This window comes from Diuraphis noxia, unplaced genomic scaffold, assembly GCF_037042655.1.
Source record: "Diuraphis noxia isolate RWA-SAM2 unplaced genomic scaffold, SU_Dnox_SAM2 contig0002, whole genome shotgun sequence".
Lineage (NCBI taxonomy): Eukaryota > Metazoa > Arthropoda > Insecta > Hemiptera > Aphididae > Diuraphis > Diuraphis noxia.
The window spans coordinates 7,401,053-7,428,221 of record NW_028301712.1 but is presented as its reverse complement, the minus strand read 5'-3'; the positions used below and the strand labels follow the sequence as shown (position 1 = coordinate 7,428,221).

At 28.1% G+C, this 27,169-nt stretch overlaps 1 protein-coding gene across 2 annotated transcripts; it reads right to left on the bottom strand.

Annotated features, from left to right (window-relative positions):
• Nucleotides 1-6,023: 6,023 nt before the first annotated feature.
• On the bottom strand, nt 6,024-26,789 carry LOC107169329 (uncharacterized). Of its 2 annotated transcripts, none has more exons than XM_089221291.1 (5): nt 26,584-26,789; nt 10,617-10,804; nt 9,788-10,029; nt 7,449-7,585; nt 6,024-6,864 (listed from the first exon to the last, which is right to left on the bottom strand). In XM_089221291.1, exons 2-5 carry the CDS (start codon nt 10,789-10,791, stop codon nt 6,747-6,749), a joined length of 672 nt encoding a protein of 223 aa, XP_089077417.1. In that variant the 5' UTR covers nt 10,792-10,804; nt 26,584-26,789; the 3' UTR covers nt 6,024-6,746. The 2 variants fall into 2 exon arrangements, with proteins under 2 accessions (XP_089077417.1, XP_015374536.2); XM_015519050.2 differs by lacking the exon at nt 26,584-26,789 and adding an exon at nt 19,111-19,703.
• Between the last annotated feature and the right edge of the window lie 380 nt (nt 26,790-27,169).

The following is a 27,169-nucleotide window of genomic DNA, read 5'->3' as shown; positions in this document are numbered from 1 at the left end:
CTGTATTATAGAATTATTAATACGTATAAAATTTTTTAAAGTCGCGTTTATTAGTGGGTTATAAAACCAAATTAATGAATGTCATATTAAGTGTTTTAAAATCTTCAGCCATTTGATTTATAATTGATAAAAATATGTAAATTAAACTTTTGATATAATTATATACTGTGCATGTTCATTTAATTGTATATTTTATACTGTAACTATGAAATAATAAATTACACATAATAGTATACAATAGTAGGTACCTACACGCTATTCTAAACATGTCACGCAGTAGCGTAACTTCATAAATTTCGGGCCTTGGATATTTTTAGCGCTCTCCTGAGGCATATAATTTAAATCATTGGTTTCCAACTGGTGGTCCGCGGGCCATCAGTGGTGCAGTGGTCTTTGGACTCATCTCAAGTGGTCCGTGAATGAAAAGAATTAAATTTAAAAAAAAAATGCAAGTAAGTAATAAAGTATGAACTATTTACATGAGCAACTTTGTGAGGTTAAAATTGAAAAGCAAATCGCATATCTTGTGGATATATTTGCCCGTTTAAATCACCTAATCATGCAACTGTTAGGTTCTGGTAATGTTAAGCTTGAAGGTTCCGCAAATATTTTCGTATTCGAAGTCAAAGTTCGCGCCTTTGTCTGCAAGATAAACCATTAGGTTGACAAAACTCAGGTGAAAAATTATTCTGTATTTCCCACACTGTGAGTTCTTATTATATAATATATAATATATCAGAACATTTATACGAGTCCTTAAAGAGGAATTTACCAGATACTTTCCAGAATATAGTGTGGTAGACACTGATGTGAAAAGTTATTCGGAATATTTTCACTGTCGAAGTCAACAACGTTCAAGAAGAAATTCAAGAAGAATTGATAGAACTTCAGAACGACATCAACTCGAAGAGTTCGTTTGAATATAATACAAACTTAGAAGAGTTTTGGTGTAAAAAAGCCATGAGATATCCAAACATTCAGAAAACAGCATTACGTTTTCTCATTGTTTTTTTTTTTAACCACATATTTATGTGAGCAAGGATTTTCCTGAATCTAAGTGATGATATGCGACTGGCACTAAGCAACAGCATCGCTCCAAGATTCCACAACTGGAAAAAGAAGCGCGGCCTAATAAATCACATTAATGAAGTATACTAAATAAATGTAACATTTGAATTTTTATCACCTTTTTTGTTAAATTGAATTTTCCAATAAATAAGTTAAAATATTTTTCCACGTCATAAACTGTATTTCTGATTTTTTTTTGGTTTCTAAAAATTATAAACTATAAAAGTATGAAAAACAGGTGATATAATATAATATAGGTACCTAAACTATTTTAATATCATCAACACGTAATATTATTATGTTAGGTAACCAATTAAAAATATGATATTTTGAAAAATACACTTTTATTAAGTAGACAGTAATTATATGCCAATGGCCAGAGACGCCGAGGCTTATTTATTTAAATTAAAAAAAAAAAAAGTAATTGCAAGAAAAAAGATACATTGTATGTATTGAGAAATGTTATTTACGTGACGTATACTAAAATTTCATTATAAGCTATAGTACAATATAATATGATAAACCTATGATTCAAGGTTTATTATAAAATATGATGTTAGTTTCCTGACTTTTTCTTAGTTTTAAATGAGTCGGCAACAAAAGATAATCAAATATACTTGGGTATAAATACTTAGGTATACATAGACATAAATTAAAAAAGTATTTAATTGTTCTTCTTGTTGAATATAAATAGGCATCAATGATAAGTTACTATGTAAATAGTATTGAATACATATATGGGTACCTCCACCCATATGGTGGTCTTTATTTTTGAAAGCAGTAATCTTATATAGCAAGACATCTTACAGTTTTATTCGATTCAATAGGTGATAAAGGATAATTTAAGTAAAATTTGAAGGTGATGCGGTATGTGAATCACATATCGAGCATTAGTGTTTAAAATATTATGAGAAGAGGTTTAATTTTGATATAACTTGTAGACATCAAAATATCATACCATCTACCATAATATAATGATATTTTATACATATATATATATATATCATATATATGTATCATGCATACGTATTTAACATTCGTATAGAAAACAAAATAATCAATAAAACAAAGACCTGTAAAAAAATATTAACGAAATCATTTTATAGAGCTAAAAGATATTGATGGACAAAACTAAGGGAAGTCGCATTTTTATTGGTGTCGTTCAGTCGTTCATAGTGCACCTCTCTATTGTAATAGTCACTGTAACTTTTCTGTTCTAAGGTTATATCAACCATCAATACACTATTTGTTTTTTCTCTCTAATCCACACGTAACATATCGCATTTATTTCCATTAGAACCAACCTTGTGTTATTGTACTGGAGTACATTGACCTATTGTAAAATTTGAACTACATGAAAATATTCATATTTGCGCAGTTTTGACGATTTCATAAAAATTTAGCTTTATAATAATTATTATTAGTATTATACTTTATTATTTAATTTAGTTACTAAAAATTTATGATGAGAATACTAGTAATTAATTTTCAAGTTTTTCACCAACAATCAAAAACAATACTATACATAAATCGAAAAAAGTATTGGTAAATTTCTGATGTTACGAAATTTTTGAAATTTATTTCATGTGAGGCGTGTCTTATATGGTCAAGATCTTAGGCGAAGTGTGCACAATATAAATTCGATAATATAAAGTGTCTTAAATGATGTTCTCAATAGTTTTTCGAATTAAACAGCAAAAGAAAAATTACTAACACAGGAGATGTTTGAAGATGTTATGTGATCTAGTTTTCACCGATTATTTGCTAAGAACCTTGACTTACAATATCACTATATGATTTTTTTTTTTAGTTTTATCATCTTAACACATGGCTGCAATAATTTGTAGACGAATATATCGAAAACAGTGTATTGTATGGCTGTATTTATTTTTTTTTTTTTGTTACACGTAGGTATAGTAATTAGTAATATTTTAAAATATATAGATTGTATAATTAGTATGTGCAGAGCCATGCCGTAACAATTTGGCGCCCGGAACAAAATTAAAAATATTTGCTATCCTCCATTAATTTATTTTTTAATCTTTTTTTTTATTATTATTATCGCATTGATATTTTATTATAGGTACATTTTTAAAGATTTTTGTAAAAATAATAAAGTAACTTAGATATTAGTAAATTATGCAATACTGTAATTAAATAATGATACAAATAATGCAAATAAATATTTTTATGAATTTATGATCATTAGTAAACTTTATTTAGGAATGATTACAATACCTATATAATAAATTCAATATTTAATCTGCCTTGTCGTGATTGAAGCAAAGTGTTCTATAACGTCTTCAAAATTGATGTTGTTTGTTATTTTATTTTCAATTGATAGTATTATCGAGTAAATTATCTTTCTTGGGACGTATAGTTGATCGTAAGTGTATGTTTTAATTAATTTTAATTTACTAAAAGAAAATTTATCGTATGCGATAGTATCATGCAAGGTATAAGGTATAATCTATATGTAATTACTAAGTTTGGACAAGCTGAATCAAGTTCATATGATTTTATTTCATTTAAAATATTTAAAAAAGTCGCATTCTACTGTACATCTCGTAATATTGCTTTAGCTTGATATTTATGAAATTATATTTTGTTAATTATTTCTGGACTTACATCTCCATTGTATCTTATTGCTAAGTCAGCTGCATATTTCTTCAATAATTTAATTGGTGTATAGATAGTGAATATCTAGAAAGGGATTTAAACTCATCAGAAATAGGTAGGTAACAGATATTTTTTCAAAACGTCGTTTCATTTTAGCCATTATATTATCAAAAACTTTATAGCAGTATTTCCATATTGTTAGGTACTAAATAAATGATCTGCAGAAGACCATATACTTAACCGTTTTTTTGTTAGAGGTTATTTGTTAAGATATTGCTGTATAGTACCTACCTATTATATTAAGTTATTCCGATGGAAAATGAACTTTTTGGTGCCCTCTTAAAAATTTGCGCAAGTGACATAGACGCCCGCTTGCCCCCCTACAGCACGGCTCTGACTATGTATAGGTTATATACCTATCTTTGATTTTGGAGTAGGTAACATTGAACTAAGATAGGTAGGAATCTTTTTAAATTTCTTAACATAAATTTAGAATACCTTATATTCCTATAATATATCCGTTCGTCAGTTACCAATACATAGTTTGATAAAAATCGTAAGATTAAGATACTTAAGATTGTTTGTATTGAAATATTTAATTAGTAATTATGTTAGTTGTCGATTTTGAGTAATTACTTATCGTATAAGTATTTACCTAATATACATCCCAAGTGTCCAAAATATTAATATTACCGAATTCTTTTAAAATTATACTTGCAGGAATTATGGTTTACTGCTTTGTATTAAAATACATTAAGAAACCGCTGTTTTAGACGCTTGTGGAGTGAGCATTTCTAACTTGATGACTAATTTTAACATTTTTGAAAAAAAAAAAAGGCTCGCATAATAATTATTTTCATTAATGTATAGGACAACAATAACATTTACACTTAAATTACATTCAGATAATTTACGATATAGATTTTCGCGAATTTGTTGTATCAATATTCTCAATTCTGCGTGACAGAGACAAAAAAAAACCTTGATGTTAAAGGGTTTACTGAGGTCCAAGACTATCAATTATACTATAAATATGATTGGAATATATAGAGAGAGAGAGATATGATAAATACATTAGAATGTATATGTACACCTATATGACATTGACACGGTTATGTGCCTAATCATGTTGTGAGGGGATGAGTTGAATCCCCGGCGATTACACTCCAAGGATAGCCATAGGCAGTTAGTTATATTATTTTACAAAATATTCAACTATTATAAAAAAACCACTTGTATAGGTAGTTAATTTTTTTGTTTAGAACTTCCTCGACGTTTCAATTTCTAATAATGATAGTCGGTGACTGATATAGGCAGTGTATCATTATGAAACGTCTAAATTATGTAACGAATAGAGTAAAATATGTCCTTAAAAATATACGTATGTATATGAACATTATGCAATCAAAATATTGAATGTTTCTAGGAATTAGTACGAATTATATATAGTGTATGGGACGATTATAGACGTTGAGGAATTAGTTCTCAAACGGAGTGCCAAAATGCTATGGACGATAAAAACATAGTTTCTACAGTTTTGAAAACAGTCATACATTAAAGCTTTTTAAAACTGAAACAATTTTCCAATTGTGCAATTGATCCCCTATATTATTATTATATTTTAAGACTTAAACATCAGACTGTATATAAGATAGGTAAGATAATTATAGATAAGGAATTATCGTCTTGCAGGAGGAGGGACATAGGTAGGTACTCTTCTCTTAAATAATAATCATTCCAAAATGAAGTTATTTGATAGTTTTTTTTTTTTTTTTACTTTTATTTTTTGTAAACCGATATGGACGAATGAACTTACAATAAGTTCCATACAGAGTTCATATAGATTTAGAGTACTACTAAAATTGCGAACACTGACAAAATTCAACTAGGTAACTAAAAATATTGCTCTCGAAAAATTACAAACTCCCCTCTCTTTTCATATATTATTATCATCTACATAATGGATCTAAAATAAAAAGTGACAAAAGAAGTTACACAGTCTAATAAACGCTTTTATAACCGTCAGCCCGTCTCCAAAATCACTACGGCCCCGCATTAATAAATGATTTATACACCCAATTTATACCTTGGAACACAAGATTTGAGTCTAAAAATAAAATGGTATCATGGGTCATGGCTTATTAAACAATTAATAAAGAAAAATACTTTAAGTACAGAAATAAACAAATAATTATAATAATTATAACCATACCCAATTATAGTGTCATTAATGGGTGGTTTCTTACTCAAGTTACCTATAATGTTTGTACATAAACCAATTTCATAATCACATTTAATTATTGTTCTAATTTTATAGATTTAAAAAGAAAATAACATTTTGAATCAAACATTATATGTTTATTGTTTATACGTTACGAATTACAATAATGTGTTTAATTGGGTAATCTATTTTATCAAACCTAGGTATTAAATTTCCAATTGTCTACCATATTTACTAATTTACTATTTAGAAAATCAAAGCTCAGACAAGAATACATTTTCATTTTTAAGAAATTTTATTGGTACCTACAATGAAAAGCAGTAATGAAAAATTCAAAAACATTTAGTGTATAACGAAAAAATTATAATTTTATATAGGTACATACATTAAACATTTAAACAAATATGAATGTTCAATTTAAAATATATTTATTAAATTAACTTGAAACCAACATTTATTCAACAAAATATATTGTTATGCGTGTAACGTGCTTAAATAATTATTCACATGTAATATTTAGTAGGATTGGTAAAAGTATTTATACTTTTAGTTTATCAGTATTAAAAATAATATTAATATAATACTTAATTTGTAGTCAAACTTTATAACAATAATAATCATCTAGTACCTACTTAAATTGAAATACAAATACACAGTAATCATAAGTGATTATCATAAAACAATTAACAATAATCTTTGACAAATATCAAGATAAAAATACCTTTCATCGTTAATACTTCATAAAAAAAAGTTTGGCTTATACACTAAAGAACAGGTTTGGTTTACATATAGATAGGTAATATAATATAGGAAACGCGATTTTCGGTGCACGGTTTTACTAGTCCGATAGTAACTCTTGTTCCAAATTCGATGGAGCTTTTGTACTATTACCCGATTCGAATCCACCATCGTTGCTTGATGCATAATCATTTTCGGCTTGATCGGGATCGTCAAAACTGAAAAGTATACCGAAATAAAAAAAATATTTATTGCATGTTTTATCTAAATGATTTAAATATTCTTAATGAAATATGATCTTCCTGTAAATGCAATTCATATACAAGATGTATTATAATTTATCAGATGTCAAAACATACATTTTTTAGTTATTACCTTTATTTTTCATATTAATCAAAATTTGTAAATATTTTAATATTATATAAACAGCCTTTTCAAAAAAACAGGGAGGTATAAGGGCCTACAAGTAATAGGACCAATAACTATAATGGTTTGAGTAAGAGATGAAGCAGATTTTTTTTTAAATAAATATTGTATGATAATATAACACCATATTTTGTTTGAATATTTAATTATGAACTTAAATTAGTATTTCTTTTTTTGATAATAAATATTATATATTCTTAATCATATCTCAGTAGATGTTTTTATTCATATTAATGTATATACTTTAAAAAACATGTGAATTAGACTTTAATTTTTTTGTTTATGGTACTATTCAAATTTAATGAAACATGTTCAAAACTGAATATTATAACAATCATTATATAGGCGAGATAGTAATAAAATATGATTTTCTCACGTAAAAGGTTTTTGCTCTCCTCTCATTTCGCATATGACGTTAGTCAATGCCATTATGTAGTTTTTTGCCAATGTCAATGTCTCCAACTTTGAAAGTTTTCGGCCCATTTTTACATGAGGCACCACTTCACGTAATTTCTGTAAATCAAAATCATGTTGATTAAAATATAATGTAAAAAACTGCAATTTGTCATGTTATTAAAGTTTATCATATTTTTTTACTCATCACATTTTCCTGATATTTTAATATTAATTTAACTTAACAGTCAAACACTTATCTTAATAGTCCGAAGGTTTATACCATATGTTAGCTTAAATCCTTAATATTAAATTATAAAAAAAAAATTAAAATATTTTGTAAAAGGTTACAAGGCATAATTTTTAAATGTTTGCCTAACTCCTTCAAATTATCACATAGGCAATAAAACAGCATATCTTCACTTTTAGTAGTTTAAAAATAATTTCATGAAATATCGAAAACATTACCTAGGTACCAATTATCACATAATACACGGTATGCTGCAAATACTTACATAATAATAATCTAATTTAGATCTATTAAACGATGCATAATAGATTATATTACATTAATGGAATCGATTAAATATTTAGTGAAATTTAAACACAGTAGTGAAAACTTCGATTAGTCGATCTATGCAAAATGTCACTATTGAAAATATCATGATGATATATTTTAATAGCGTAGTCCTTAAAAAAACTTGAGGATCTAATAACAATGTCCGACACCAAGCCATTACGATTTGAAAATCGTTACATGGTCTATCTTTTAATATTGCTAGAGTCCCTGAGATTATTATTGGAAATTGTTTAAAATGGAGACAATGACCCAGTTTGCTCTATTTAATTCAGCACTGTGAGTAATTAATTATACGTCTAACTCACACTTCTTAAGGACATCATATATAGGCTAAATATACCTGTGGTTTTGAACCAAATATCTTAAAATTGATTTAAAGAAATCGTTTTAAGAATGACGAATGGTTGAAGATTGTATATATAATTTATAAACAATTATATAATATCATAACTAGTAATAATAATATGTACTTACTAATAATTGCGCTAAAATACTTATTAAGTTCCGTTATTATGTAAATAGTTTAAAGTTTAATAAAATTATAGTTTATTCATTTAAAATTTAAATGATTGGTTTCAATTAACTGAATTATAAATTATAGTAATAGGTATACAATTAGTAATTACCAAACAATTATATTTTGGCAACGTCTTGGCATCTTTACTGGGAGGGTAAATTCATCAAATTGTTTTTAGCGAATATGAAATAGTTATATAAAGTTACCTTCTCAAATGAAATATATTTATATAGGTATATAGTTAATATACTTATACTATAACAATATAATGGGAAATTGTTGATATAAAATGTTAAGTTACAGTTATTGAGGTTAATGCAAATATTAATTATGTATTTAAAATTTAGTTTATTGGATTTTATGGAATATCTTCGAAACAGTTATACAGTTATGTATGTATTGGTGTTTTCTGATTTTCATATCAAATTGACTTGAATATTATCAATTATTTATGACTAAAGTCAATATCAATTATCATTCCTTTTCAGTACCAAACTGATTAAAACACTGAAAAATTACGTCTCTCCAACATAAATTTTATTTTATTTTTTATTTTACTAGTATACCATGGTTTCCCAAAATATGATACCTCCATATCGTATAGTTATATATTTATGAAAGAAAAAGAGATGGATTATTCGTGAAAGTGTCGTTATGGTTACGTTTACTATATTTATTACTGAAAATATCAAAAATGTACATCACTACTAATAACTTATCTAATTTCGAGTCATGGTAATTCAATTATTAAACTGCGTCAAAATAGAATTATAAAATACTATATTATATATCAGTGTGAATGTGTATGCATATAAAAGTAAAGATACTCGTTTTCGAGTATATTTTGGTTTACGGTAGACAGCATAAATGGGTCACGCCGTCAGATACTGAAAAATAGTATAAACGCTCAAAATATATTCCTGTATGAAAAAAAACTCGATGATAACCATAATATTATTCGATTTTCCATCACTACAGTCTAGTTAGTGCTTTATAAAACTTAGACATTATCGCGGTTACGCATCGTTTTAGCATTCTTATAAATCCGAAAAATGTGTTATTCCTAAACAAGATTATGCGTGGTATTTTTTTAGAGCGAAGTAGTACATAAAACGATATTTTATTTTTATATAAAATTTGACATGTTATCAATTTCACAACGTGCCTATATATATTACATTAATTTATAATATCAATGTATAGTCATGATCTGTGGTGTGCTTACCTCGAAAGCATCGTTCAACGAGTGCATTCGTAATCGTTCGCGTTCGTTGCTCTCCAGCCTTCGCAAGTTTCGGTCTTTGGCCGTCAACACCTCCACTGATTGCCTTTGCCTGATACTCCTGCGACATTTTCTCGTTTTTGGCGCAATCGGCTCGTCACCATCATCCTCGTCAATGCTCGCCCGTCGTTTTCGCTTGCCTGTCACGGGCCTTCGTGATTTCTCATCGGAACTCTCCGTTTCGCCTATACACAATACACGTCCACAAGTGTTAATAATTTATCGCTGCTACATAACTTAATATATTATATAATTTAATGTATATTTATAATAATATTATATTATCATACTTACTCGAAGAATATTATTAACTTAAACGATACCTATAGAGTGTTCAAAAACAAGTACCTACTTGAGTTGCCCCCGTGAATTTAATATAAAGTGTGACGTGAACATGAGATTATAAAATAGAAATAGTTAACTTAAATTTCATACACATAATTTACAAATAGTACAATATTTGTATAAGCTGGCATTATGCAAAGGCGTAAGCTCAACACATCCTAAAAGTGTCCATCGTGCATTTTTATAGAAATTTGCAATTTGAATGTTGTGTGTTTTAGAAATGTATACCTATATGTTATTTTTGGAATACATACAAAAGGTTAAGAATTTTTTCCAAGATAGAATCCAAATATTACCGTAAACCTAAAATAAATCCGAATATTTACAATGCTGTCAATAATAATAATGATAAATAAATTAAATTTTAATAGCAATTGCAGCAGTATCAATTTACAATTAATTTGGCTACTAGTTTTAATGAACACACTTTTAATATTTTCGTCGTCGTCTTCGGATAGATTATTGTTGCCTGGGTGATAAAACGAACCATCTTCTGTGCTAGGTGATCTTGAATGATCAGTTGAAACGTCGAAAGATCGTCCACGAAGTTGAAGTTCGTCTAACATTTCTTCTTCAGATTGGAGATCACTCGTGCCGGGCATAGAATTTAAATGTCTGAAACATGGTAGGTATAACATAAATTATTTAAATTTATCTAAATGAGTTTATGAAAATAATTTTTAATCTCTCTATTTTGTGTTAAATATTCACCATGTATCTAAAATGTATGCATTATGCAATTAATTTAAGTTTAGTAATACAACCAAGATTTATTATTATTTACATAAGGGACAGTAAGATGTTAATTTTATCTTAATCACAATTTTGATTTAAAATATTCAGTGATTTAGTCTCCATTTTTTTTTTATATATACCCATATAAATTACTATAGATAGATATGTATTTATTATATTATGTACCTATAAACTCCAAGAAAATAGTACTGAACATAAGTTTGAACTACAATGACTTATAATAATTGAAGTTTTAAATTTAATATAATATATTAGCTATTTATTAAGCACTTAATACGACATGTAAATCTAAAAATCTGAATTTTCTATTCACCGCGAGTACACACACTTCCTTTTTCTTATAACCTCTACTTGAAAAAAATCCTTTTTCAAAGTCCACATATTAAACAAACAGTTACTATAAACAGATAAAAGAAATACAATAGTCATCCCTTGATTATTGTGTATGTTGTATAATTTCTTATAATTCTATTAGCCACTAGGTACCTACCTATCATTCATTACATTATAATTTATAAGTTACAACTATGAATAATTAATAATCATAATTATAGAAGAATGAGTCAAATAATATGTATATATTTCTATCATTTTATTATTTTAAAAATAGATTGCATTATATAATACAATGATCGATGTTAAAATTTAGAAACAATAATATCTTCGCAACATCTACCTTTTTTATAATTTAATGCATCCCAATCTTTTACATACTATTTTTTTATCAATAACAATTACGAAAAAAATTCTAATCTGAATAGCGAACAGATAAAAATTAACCATTTTATGGTTGTATTACCAATATATGACTGCGAATTGGGTGTAACCCCAGAGCGGCTGAATACTAATAAATTGTTCTAGTAACACTGATCGACAATATCCCACATTTTGAAAACATCGGTGTCTGTATATTTTTATATATACTCATGGATCCAGTGTTGATGAATTCTAAGATATTGAAATGTGGCAATAGCTCAACCAATTAGTACCAATAAACAAAGATTTACTTTGGTTAGTATTTAACTTTTTAATGTCATAAAGGCATTAAAATTATATTATAAACGACAAAAAAATTAATGATAGTAATAATATTATCCGAAGAGGATTAAATTGGTTTTGCAATTAAATCCGTTTTGAGAGGCTCCAGATTACATTAATTATACATTCAAGGTTATGTATAATATTTCTTTCAGAATAAATTAGTTAACTAAATTTTTTTATTAAAAATTAATAACAGTAATTATATGAACATAAGAACACAGGTAAAACATTTAATTTAAAGTGTTCTGCGCCTATTTATAATTACATGATATCGATGATAAAATTTTTAATTAAGTACTCACGTTATGTTTATTACACAAGCGCCTATAAATCAAAATATTGTAAGAATTTATGCTTAATAATTATATAATTATTTGAGAAGTCCTCAAAATGTACTATGTATAATTGTAGGTCACCGCCCTGTACGGCTGTGCGTATAATACATTATGATAAATTAACGTTTACAGACATTCATATATTTTTATTTGTTTTTTTTTTTTTTTTATATAAACTAACTATTATTATTATTTTTTTTTATTGATCAAAATACATCGGCGACAACGGCCATTAATCGTAAACTTTACATTGATTATATTTTTTTAAGTATCTTGAATTAAATTGCACAATTCATATTTTCTTAAAAAATAACTATTATTATAGTCAAAGGTTTGTCGAATAGTTATTTGAATAGTTATCTTGTTATTTGAACAAGATATGTAGTTATGTTAATGTCAAACATTTATAAGATAGCTGATAGAAATTAGAAGATAACCTGACCTAACCATCGGCAAGATAAATGTGCACTGAGTGGACTTTTTTTATGTTTCACCTCAATGCGCTTCGCCAGTATTTCGCACCTAGTGCAATGATAATCTCACGAACTCCAGGAGCTTGTGCGCCTTATCATTATTATGATAAGTACCCATTAAATATTTTATTCTCTTTATATATCAATGATGACTGATGAGTATAGATTTTATGTTTCATCTACACTTGCACCAGCACGCACTAGGACAGTTATCAGTAAACTGTGCCATTGCCACTTTGGTTCAATAGTGCGGTATGGTGGAAAACGCTATTATTATGTCTTATCTTAGTATTTGGATTTTCAATATTAATATCTAATCAATCTCTAAATTAAATACGAAATATATTACATATAAAATAAAGTAACATTTTGACATTAACTACACATAAATTAATAAATTATACACAATATACTTTACAAAAAATAAAACCTAATATAAAATATAATTAACAGTGGTTTGGGTTGTTTAGGATAAAAATAAAATAGGTTCCTGCTAAAAATTACATTTTTGTGTCGAATATCATAAGTTTCACTTATAAAATATACATTTTTCACTAAAATTTCTTATTAAATATTTATTTTGTTTGGATATTTGTGAATATTTCAACAATTTTATTTAAATAGTATAAATATCTAGATACTTCCTTCACCCTTAGATATATATATATTATATACCTAAATATTTCAAGTTCGTTTTCCGAAAAGTGTTGAATATGTTTTTTATAAAACAAAGTTGTTGTTTGTATTACACAGCATTATACCTACTATAATATTAATGAATCATTCTGTTTTAATCAGATTTTTTTTTTTACTTAGTTAATGAAAACTTATTTTGCAAAAATTGATACCAAATTCTTAAATATTTCGCGATACACGCAAACGAAATGTACTCTAAACACGTCTGTTATTATAACTAAATGTGGTTTTTAATAAATAATAGTACGTGCTGAATATAAACGTAAACACTGCTACTAACAGTGGGTAGGTGTTGATTATTACTCTATGGTGTTGATATAATATTGTTATCTCCATTAGGACACATATTCATCAACTAACAATCAAAATATTGATAGTGACAAAAGTTCATTGGTTTTTTATGTAAATGCTACAAGTAAAAATTAAGAATAAGTACCTCGTATTTAAACTATACATTAAAGTCGGCCCGAGATAGCCGTTACAGATAAGTGTTTTGAATATAATCAAACTGTTGTTTTTTATGCAAATTGTTTTATTTTATTTTGTTTTTCAAAGACATGTATTTCATAAACATACTATTATCACCGTGATATGGTATACTACGATTAGTAACTACTAATTAGTATAAACTGTGACTGTCAAGTATAATGATCGCAACTATATAATATATAACACAGTACGTGCACTTTGTGTATGTAGTACGTCGCTGGTTAAAGAGTGTCGATGGACTATTTTAACATACTCGCTGCGTTACAGTAACAATTTACAATAAAATGTATGAAACGTGAAAGAAATTGAAAAATAAAAAAATATATATTGCGGAAATCATTTTTTTTTTTTGCGATAGAACGTTTGATTATTACGGTTTAGAAACGGTCGGGAAATGATTCGACCGATTTTAAACGCTTTCCCTACAGAACCCATTCGAAGACTTCGAATCGACTAACCTAAAATCAAAGACCGACCGAAAATTGAGTTTTTTCTGCATAAACTAATGTTCACGTGTCGTTGAACACGTTTCTCAACGATTGAACTTCTTACAAAATTACTTAACTGCAATAACTAGTAATGACTAATAACGAAAAAACGGCAACTCACATTTCCATAAAATAAATTGGAATTTTTAATTCTCGTGAACGAATTTAAAAATCTCTTATTATACTTTCTAAACTCTAATTAATCATATTATTATCGAATACATTATATTATATATTTGTGACAAATGATGCACTGATACGAGCTATGAAAAAATAATAATAAAAACATTAGCATATTATAGTATAATCTATCACAATTCGAATTTAAATCATCGTACATAATAAATGTTTTACTTTAATGTTTTTTTTTTTTTTTTTTTTTTAATAATAATAAATCAACTTAACATTTTGAAACTTTGAAGTTATTTTATACATTTAAAAAGGAAATTTATAATAATTAAACATAATTTTTAAGGAAATGTAACTAATATGTAATTAATAATTATAAAACAAAATACAGTTCACTATTATTATTGTAGGTACATAATATGATACGAACAACTATTGAACTTTAACAGTAATATATGGTTCATTTTATAAGAACAAATCAAAACAATAAGAGTGTCAAAATTAAAAAGATCCATGCTTATTAATGTATGCATTATACAACTAATATATTTTATTTTTAAATCAGTTTTAAATCGTTCGTATGTATACTATTTATAAGTGATTATGTCTTGTACATTAATATTCAAAGCACATGAGAACATGACATTAACGCTATAAAATATGGTTATTTTGATCACGAATATAGTTCGTTAATAAGTTTAGGTATAAGAGAAATACTACCTACATAATATATTACTATTTAAAGATAAAATAATAAGGACGCATTGTATGCAAATACAAATTTATCGCTGAATGAAGAAAACTAACCGTTTACATTTTAATACAAATTAAATTATGGACATTTTGATAGTTTTAATTGTTTAACAGACATTTAGTGGATAAAACTAAAAACAAACCTATCTAGAATTAAATTATTTAAAATATTATGAATTACCCACAAAACAAAAACAAACTAAACAAAATTGAATACTTTATAATTTCGAATAAACATTAGTTTCAACTTGCTCTTGCAAGCTCATCTAATAATTATATAGGTATGCTTACGTAAAAATACAATTCTTATACTTTTTGAAATTATTTTTTTTTTTATATATATATTTTAAACATAAGACATTACTAGCCTAAAGCTATCTAAATCTATGGATATTTTACAGTTTACATAATAGTTGAAATTATTAAAACTAGCTAAATTAATATTACATTAAGGAAATAAAAAAAATAATCTTTTATAATTATTAGATTATCTTTGGATTATTTTTAAACTAATATAGAAATTTATAATCACAGAAGTATTATAGGTATATAATGATATTACTGAGAACTTATTTTAATTTACCTACATAAGTTAGTGTTCTGTGAGATCTATCAAATATTGTAATGCATAAAGTAATTTGTATTATTTAAATATTATTCTATCATTTAAATGCCTACATAGAACTGTGTATAGAGTATAAACCACATGTTATGTTAATATCATACTCGACATGTATAGTATATAGGTACCTACCGTTGTTTTAATAATACATCCTAAGGCCATACGACCTTGCTTGAATAAAACGAAAAAATAATAATCTATAAGCATAATATTTACTAAATTGTTCATGTGATGTTTATTAAAATCTATTATATTATACCATCGTATGATTTGTGGAAGGTTGCAAAAAGCGAAAGACTATCAACTGTATTCTTCAAGTTAAAAACAAAATTACGTTTCACTCATGTGATTAAACATTAAACAATATATATTAATACATCACAATATTCACCACATGCATACCTGTAACACGTAAGTAAACAATACAATAAACAAAATATAATAGATAGAATAGATATGCCTACTTTTTGAAGTTTATCGAAAGATAATAAAAATAAATACCTAACAAAGTAATAATAAACAGTAAGACGCATTTTTAAAAATCCACCTACTCATACTACTTAAATGGCTTGTTAACGACCCATAATCGTTTTAAACTATGGTTTTAACTACTTTTTCATCAAGTTACCGCACCTAATACACAAGATATACAATATAGGTATACTCTAATTATTCCTAATATATTACAAATATTTTATAAAAATATAATATGGTCACGATATTATTTGGAAATATAATAAATAATAATGTATATACGTGTAATTATTTGAATTTATTTTATAGGTAACATTTTCAATACTTGTCTAGTTATATAAATTATACGATTTACGTGACCACATGCCACGTGGTCTAATTAATCCATGCATTCATCGACACGTGGGAATAAACAAGATATTATGCACAGATAATGTATAGGAATAACACGATTCTCGTTTAGTTTTTAAGACCTTTGACTTTAACTGCGCGTTTAGCTTCTGTAGTACCTACCTGGCTACCTATCGGGTCATTCGGATCCAATGACCACGACACAGATAGGTACTTAAAAATATACAACTTACTGTATTTTAGTACGTGTCTAAAATATTTTCCCGGAATATTATATACAAGGAAAATAGTGCAGTGACAAGCTCACCCTCATTTTTTTCTTCTAATAATAATGCATTTATTCATGTCCTGATTTTTAATTTGTTATTCCATTCACTACAATATATTATAAAATAAATAATTATTTTTTAAATGTTGATTTAACTAACTTTAAATTCAAACGAGTAGTTTTTGAATTAGTAATTATTGTGAACTTATGGTAAAATTCCTTAGGACCTAACATGCAGGTTAAGAATATAGCCTTTAGGTACCTATAATGAAGGTTAGTATAGTTTGAAAACCAAAGTAGTTAACTTAAGTTTATAAAAAAATAATAATTTGTAACCAATTGCAGACTTATTCAAAGTACATACTATCACTTACAATACTATACTGAACAATGTGCACATAAAACTACATATAATGAATTTATTTGTCTATCGAAATAATAACTATAAAAATTAATGGGAAATGTTTATAGAATCATACCATGCTGTTTTGAGAAACTGTATCTATATTATTATCATAACAATTTATTTTTATTTTGTCTTACAGATTCAAGGTTGGAATATAGACGCATAGACTATAGTTTTTAAGTTGTATATACCTACTAACAAATATAATGATTTATGAGTTATTTATAACTGCAATAGTGTGCAGTGTAATATTGAACATAGGTACCTACGTTTGAAAAGTATATTTTTCAACAAGAAAAAGTTAAAATTTTATTGAATTATAAATATAATTTCTTTACATGTTCCGATCACGATTTTCTAGATAGAAGTAGATAACCGTGGTTCCGATATTGATCAGATATACTTTTGTTTTATGGGTGCTTACTTAGCTTGTGGGGTTTCCTGATCGTAAGTATGGATATTATACATTTATACGAGTATAAAACGAATTTTGATTGTAGATTTTCTTTGAAGATGAAAAACTACGTTCGATTGAAAATAAAAATGAAAACTCCCAATATTATATACTAGTATAAATCGTACTCAATAAAAAAATAAAAAAACAGTTGCCCTCACAATGTCGTTATTTTAATATACGTAATGTTTATACTATGCAGTATATCTGATGGGATAATATTATACATTTGGTATGTACGGCACTGCACTATTTTTATATATCTACACGATATTCACGATCGTAATAATATGGCGAGGTCTGACGTTTCCAGGAAATGTCGGACATAATAATAAAATATATATTATTTAAATAGCTGCAGTGGCGGCTCGAGCACCCCTTGTTTACTTGGAGACTATAACTCTTGTCAACCGTGTCGTAAATCCTTTCGGTGTTTCCAAGAGAAACATGCAAATCCCATTGGAGATCGGTGACGGTCATAGGTGGCGAGGGTGGGTGGATAAAACAGGTCGATGCGCCTTGCAGCAGAAGTCCATAGGCTTATTCGTTCGAATATACTTCATTATTATTATTATTAAGAGCTGCCCACGCGCTTTATTGTAATAACTACCTATCTTAAGCAGCCATGCTTAAACTACTCTGCAGTATGCAGATTACTATTATGGCGTTACCTATATACGTAATGGCAATTATATTCTGTGGTATGAGCTTTCTACTTACTACCTGCTATATAAATGTGCCTATATGTACGACCCACCCGCGGCCGAACCACTGCAACGGTGCGCTCCACTATATAGTTGCCGCGTGTTAATCTTATAATAATAGTGTACAACTATTATAATAATCGAGAAAACTTACCCCGGATGACCGTATAGAATATCACGTACTCGCGTACATAATATTATAATAATGCGACATAAATCATAATAATTTAACCGGTTCGCTTTTTATGTAGACCGGTGTATTGTCTGCCTCGCTAATCGACCGCCAGCAATCTCATAGATCATATACGCCGCTCTCGCGCGTGCCGCATCGAAGTGCGCATAATAATAATACACTATAATATGGAATCAATAAATCATCTAAACATAACATTATATTATACGAATACGATACCGTTCTACAATGTCCGTGTGTATACTAAAACGCTTATGTTATAAATAGGTACAATTTCTGGTATAGATACCTCGTGGATGTCGCGATGTATATTATATACTGCCTCGGCCGCTCTTCCGGTTCGAGTCGCACTAATAGTATATTATAAGATTTGCTGCTATTTTGTTTGGTGCCTTAATTGGAGACTGCTGCACTATCTAAACGATCGCGACTTATCGAAGGCAAACTCTTGAGCGACTTTCGTGTCCATGTGTGTGTGATCGACGGTGATGTTATATCATACAGCATTCATTCTCCTGCAGGCGCGAACACTTATTGACATATATAATATTATTATTATGCGTGTCCGTGTATCCGTAGTGCACTGGTGATATTATGTTGTTGAAATAGGCGACATGCGATTTTTCAACTGCACATGAAACAATATTGGTAATAATAATAATACAGATAAACGAAACCGCGAACGGATGTATAGCGACAAAAACCGCACTCGTGCGCACTATAGTCAAACGCGTTCACAAATGACTACGGGCAGACTTTTTAGTTTTCGGCACAATATTATTATTACTATCATCGTCGTGGTCGTTGTCAACGGTAGTGATGGAGGAGAAGGAGGAATTAAATAAACTACAGGCGACTATAATAATATACGCTACCGTGTGCCGATATGGCTGTGCTCGCGATGGTATAATGCGCGAGACCGCTCGCGCGTTTAACACTTTCTTCGGCCACCGCATTTTCCCATTGTTATTATTCTTATTATTACTATATATATATATATATATATATATAATCATTATATTTGATATATAACATTATATTATACGCTGTTATAGTGGGAGTCTCTAAGGCAGTGGTTCGAAACGGATACGCCGAAATAAACAGCCACCGGCACAGTTTTCGTGTTTGTCAAAACAAAAAACGCCACCTATACTCTACAGAACTTATTATATATTAATTATATAATGTGTAGGTACATAAATAATCAGTAATTACTAAAGGAGATTTCGTCAAATTTTAAGGGGAGCTCAAATTTAAATGAATAATTAAATTCACATAACCACAGTCCACCACCATACATCAATGTTTCAATGTTGTGAATATTTTTGTTCCCCTCTTTATAATACTATTACCTGTCGACTATATTATTGAGCAACTTTTTTTTTCTTATGGTACAAAGAACCAGATAAGGTTTAAAAAATATGATAAATATTTTACTTTTTAATAAAATAAAGGCTATTTTGTTGCGTGACCTACTAATAGAATTTAAGTATTGTATAACTCTCGCCGAAATGTATCCAACGGCATGCATGTCACATGATGATTCTTTACCCGTCCGTTCACAATAAGTCAATAACTATAGTATTCCATACGTAACATTAATTCAGTCATATCTATTGTAATTGCTAAAAATGTTGTACAAAACAAATTGTGTAATAAAATTGTAGGTTAAAAAACTCATATTGAGATAAATGTTTTGTTTCCGGTATGAGATGGATTAAAGCAAAGATAAAATTAATAACCACAAAAAAGGTCCAAAATAAATATTTTCAATTAAAAAATAATATTAAAATTACAGCACTATATATTACACAATAATAGTATGAATGTGAATAATATAATTTAATAATATTTGTCAAACTACAAATTCCTCAAATGTTTTGGGAGATTTAAAAATTATTTCACTCAAAAATTTATTTTTACTAATGATAAATTAATAATTATTCATTATTGCAATAATTAAATAGTCAAAATATTATTATATGTCTCGGGTGGTTTTAGTAATTTCTATTTTCATTTGATTTTAAATAATTAATATATATTACAAAATATGTCATTACGATGTTATATTTTTACAAAATAATAGTAATAATAATTAATATCACTTTCAGTATTAGCCTTGCGTGTACAGATTTGGTGAACGATCATACTTGAATAAAGAATAATATAAGATATTACACTGATATTATCATTGTATTATGACGTGATGCTACCATAGACTGTCGACTCTAACAGATACAGATAAATGGTAGGTAATGAAAGTAAAAGTCTTTCACGAGATTCGAAACTAAATATAATACGATCACGGCCCCTTCTCATTCAAAGTAAAAAATGTACTATATAATGATAAGTGACATCAATGTTCAGAAGCCACGATTTTTATTGTACAAATCGTATCCGTGTCAATAGAAATATGTCCTGAAAAAAAGCGTGCACAATGATCAGAACGTAACTTAACATTAAAAACTCTTATGTCTATTATGCTAATGAGTTTATTTTATACGTTCCTTCTTAAACGTGTGTGTTATATTTCCATATAAAATATGCTCGCTTTATATGAAATAGCTATACAATTCAAAGCACATTATAAAAATAAACTAACAGTAAGTTCACTCCAAGTCTGCGAGCCTACTTGTTGTGAATTTTGTTCACAATAAAATGCAAAGGGAGTAAAATGCGACGTTCTTCGTTTTTTTTTTTTTTTTTATCACAAATGCATTCAGGTGTCTAGATCAGAATATCGAATGAGACCAATGAACTAGTAGACTTGTTATTTACCTATTAATTTAAATCCAAGCATGGTAATCAAAAGTATTATGAAACTTCTCCCTGAATATAAAGCAGGCAGACGGCAGTGTTTTTACTTCTGAAATCGTAGATGTTCTGTAATTGTGCTACCTATATATAATTATTTCAGGGCCATCGTTTATTAAGATAAAAACAACGTAAAATTATGATAAAAAAGTATTAAAATACGACAATACATGCATATTCTATATATTTTATAATATATACATAAACGTTTGTTATAATGTTCAAAATATTAAGTATCCTATAGTAGAATTTTATATGATATACATGTTAAAATATACATAATAATATAGTTATATTCATATAAAAATACATAAATCAAGAGACGTGACTTTTTAGTTTAAAATTAAAAAGCGGGTAAGTCGTGGCCCGGATATCGCACTGCTGTACAGTAGGTTACAAGTGTGGGTTACTGTAATGGATAGAATTAAATTTGAATCTTATGATATTATAACATTGTATAAGAAAAAAAATTCTAAGTTTTTTTTTTTCTATAAATATCGATAAAAATTTATTTGTTCGGTAGAAAACCTTGAAAATTGAATAAAAGGCTTCTAACACATTGTAACAATAGCAGTTAAAAAATATTAAAAATTCGTAGGCACGATTTTTTTTTACAAGGATTCAAATTTGAATTTTGACAACATACGTAAAAATCACGAAAATTCTTAAATTATTTTTTGCTAGAAATTCATAAAAAATGTTCCTTTTATATCTAAGATTTGAAAATTTAATACATAACTCTTATCATACTTTTACAATAGCAATTGAAAAATAAAAGAAATGTGTAGTCACAATTTTTTTTTACAAGCATTCAAAGTTTGAATTTTGACAACTTTTAAATGTTTTTAAAAATCACGAAAATTCGCAAATTATTTCAAACTAGAAATTCATAAAAAGTCTTCTTTTTAAATCTAAGATTTGAAAATTTTTAATAATCTATAATATATCCTAGACAGATAAACCGTCTTCGCTCAGAATCGTTTTTCGTATACAATGATATAATATCATTGGATTCAAATTTAATTCCATCCATTACAGTAACCCACTTGTAACCTATTGTACAGCAGAGCAACATCCACGACTTACCCGCCTTTTTTACTTTTGACCCCCCCAAATTATCAACTAGATTCACTTTCTGATCTAACGAGGTAAATCGAAGCATTTTTACTGCCCCAAAACGTGATGACAGACACAAAAAAAAAACATCATGGTAAAATCAATACATTCCTCGCTCCGCTCAGAATTTATAATAATTACTGAAAATGTTTTAATTTTTTACAGTTATTAATATTCCGGAGAACTATCTCAGGAATTTCTGGAAGTGTCAACCCTATATGTATAGCTATATTTATAAATTATAATATTATTATTTGTCGACCCAAATCCGAATAGACTACAGTCGTGTTTTATTTTGATACAGAAAGTAAACTGCAGATAAATACACAGAACTTGGTCATTAAATATGCATACATATATTATTATTATATATACCTACAGCTGCGTTTAATTATAGGTATGATCAATTAGTAGGTACCTATGTGTAACATGGTCATATACTGTGAAGAGTCTATACCAGGTGTACCTGTTAAATGTAGTGTGACATAAAATTTGTTTAAACCGATAATAGGTTGAAATATCATCATATTACATACATAATATAATATAACCATACTTATATAGTTATATATAACGATTGCTTAATAATAGTATCATAATATATTTGTCTGTTTCGTCGATTTCGCTTATAATAAAAGGCAACTAAACATTAAAATATATTGTTTGACCTACTAAGTACCTATTGTACGTACATGGTTATACTTCAAGTAATGTACAAGTAGGTAATTTACTATTATGTATACATTATTTAACAACTTCTGATAGGCACGTAGGTAGGTGGGTAATAATACATACATATTGATAATAAAAAAAAGCGGGTAAGTCATGGATGTCGCTCTGCTGTACAGTAGGTTACAAGTGTGGGTTACTGTAATGGGTAGAATTAAATTTGAATCTTATGATATTATAACATTGTATAAGAAAAAAAATTCTGAACGGAAACGGTTAGGTTAGGATATTTTATAGATAATTAAAAATTTTCAAATATTTTATTTAAAAAGAATATTTTTTATGAATTTTTAGTTTAAAATAATTTGCGAATTTTTGTGATTTTTACGTATTTTGTCAAAATTCAAACTTTGAATGCTTATAAAAAAAATTGTGACTTTGAATTTATTTTATTTTTCAACTATTACTGCTAATATAACAATATGTTAGAAACCTTATATTACATTTTCAAGCTTTTCTACCCAACAAATAAATTTTTATCAATATTAATTTAAAAAAAACTAATAATGATCGGAAATTGCATATGCCTATAAATAGTTAAACTCAGGTCAACATTTTTTGAAAATTGCATGGTGGATAGAATTTACTTATATAAAAATTCGGTGAAAATTTCATGTATCCATGGTCATTTGTTTTAATGTTACATCAAAAACCAAAATTGATTTTGTGGAAAACTGATTGTGCATAAAAATACTAGTTATTTCTTTAATTTTTAGTTTGTTTATTCCGATTATTTAGAAAAATATTTACTTATAACTTTTGAACCCCGAAAGTACCAACTAGATTCACTTTCTGAACTAACAAGGTAGGTACTAAAGTCGAAAATCGAAGCATTTTTACTGCCCCAAAACGTGATGACAGATAGACACACAAAAAAACACTCATCATGGTAAAATCAATACATTCCTCGCTCCGCTCAGAATCTAAAAAACATTTTACATTTTTAACATATATTTTATTCCTTGCACTGGCAAATATCGACGAATATGTAGTATTGATTGTAAGCAATCTAATAATATTCATCTACATAGGCTTGCATTATTATTATACCTATACGTTGTAAGATAAAATGTAAGAAAAAAATGTTTACGAATATGATATAAAAGCGATAGTATTAGGAAATTGGCTTTTGTGGTTTTCAAATCCACGATACTGTCAAACCTCCAAAAAAAATCGGACCTGGGGGTATAAGTGCGCAGAAACCACGCAAACTTATATTTTTATGAATGTCGGCGTAACAACGACCTAAGCGTACGATACATAATCTTATACTATTATATCCGGTGATCTGCTGGGTATCATCGTACTGTCGGTGATCGAGCTCGGACGTCTTCAATGAGTTGTCAAGTTGTTCGAAATTTTTTATACGCACACCACGCCGACCAAACACTAATGGAGCTATTGATAATTGATAAATTTAGTAATTGTTTCTCGCGGACGTCAGTCAACATTTTTTCGTTTTTAACTTATTTCACGTTGGGTTGGAAATAATATACCTACCTATATGTATATTTACTGAAGCTACGTACTTACCACTTACCGGCTATACGATGCTGTATGATCGCGAACAGTTGTGATGTTATTATTATTATAATATATTAAGTAGTGGGTACCGCGTGTACACGAGTCACTTGTCACGTAACCTACCCATAGTGTACGCGTGTACTGCAAGCTAGCCGGTGTAAAAGTGCGACGGGTGATATTCTCAGGTCAAAAGTCGTTAAACATCGAGTGCAATATTCATACACCATGATGCATTATAATGATACACAGTGGCGTACCCAGGGGGGGGGGGCTTAGGGGGCTTCAGCCCCTCCCATTGGCCATGTTTTGGAATACATTTTATATTAAAAAAGACAAAGTACAAACCATGATATTTCTAAAAAACGGTATTGAATACAACGTATTATCTTTAGTAACAATGACCTAGTATAAGCAAAGCATAAACGTTGTGTTTATTATGGTACCGAATACCGATATAGATTTAGCCCCCCCCCATTCGAAAATCCTGGGTACGCCACTGATGATACAGCATCCTTTCACTCGAGTCGACAAAATCTAACACAGAAAATCTGGTTTTCCTAGCCAAACTGCACGAACCGATATTAAGCGCAATAATAAATATAAATGCGTATCGTAATAGTATTAAAAAATAAACAAATCTCCGTCACTATTACAATGTTGTATATTTAAATATATCAATATAACAACTAATAAGTATCATCTTTGAAGGATTTTACACGAACTGCAGCTGTTATACTTTTGTCCTTCACATCATCTCATGATTGTATTTAGAAATCATAGGTAATATAGATATTTAGTATTTTCTTAGATGATAATAAAGACTATTATTTTTAGTACGTCGCTTCTCAAATTACCTTATTTGTGTATCAATATGGGTTTAAACTAAAAATTATTTAACTCAATACCTATAACTATATCAACTATTAAGAAGATGCTACCCATGAGTATGTTGTCTCTGTCTTACAAACTTAAGGGGTAACAAATTGTCGTTCACAATAGTTTCAATAGTGTGCTATTATTTTTTGATATTACTGTGAATTGACCTATTATCACACATTTTTATTTACTTTTAGATTAGTCCATCATCTGCAGTACTTAAACGTTAGCAATTTTATTCGAAAATTTAATTTCCAAACAAAAAGTAGGTATGTGAGAAATACCTATCACAAATTAAAGATGATCATATCTCGTTTGAAAATTAAAATATCGAATAAAAGCTGACCACTTAAACAGTCAAACACAGATAATGCTTTATCTAAAAGAAAAAGAAAGATTGATTATATCCCCACGGATTATTAGGTCAATCAACTCAAATATCAAAACTAACAACACACCATTGATTATAGAAACTAGTGAACGACGATTTCATATGTTTTGTGTGTATAAGACGGCGACAACAAATCCATGGCTGGCATCCTCTTCATTATGTTTTATCAAAAACAATATCGTAGGTACCTAACCGTTTTTTTCTAGACTATTAATAATAACAATTTAATAATCATACGTTATGACATGTTTTTCATACGGCATGTCCATTAAATAAAACTAATTTAGTTTTTTTCTAAAATGATAGATTTACCTGTAGGTATGAGAATAAGAAATGCGCCGTGTAACAGTATCCTCTCGTATGTGTAATGGGTGGTATCACTGGAATCACTTAAAAAATTCATTATTTTGTAATAATGCAACATATTTAATCATTATAATCAAAAAATAACCTTGACCTTAAAATATTTTTCCCCCACGTGGCCACGAAGTATCATTAGGAATTAAAACCAATCTGACGGGTCGCGTCATTACACCATACATATAGGTATGTAACTGATTCGTATAAGTAAAATGAACAGTAATGTAGAAAAAAAATATATTATAATTCCAAGGAATGAAACGTGTCATTATTAAAAATGCGTGTTCGACACGTATTCGGTGAAAAATCCTGATGGACAACATATCGAACGAACTTCAAAAAACCAGCCTTGGACGGTTCATGACCGTTATAAAATCATATTATGCATTAGATATTGCGATTATCGATACACACGCCGCCGCCGCACTGACTTTGTCGTATTCGCGAGTGTTATTTTTTTTTCTTGATTTAAGCCATTGGGCGATACCGCAGCTGCACAGCGCGGATGACCACAAGTACCATACGTCCATACTGCACG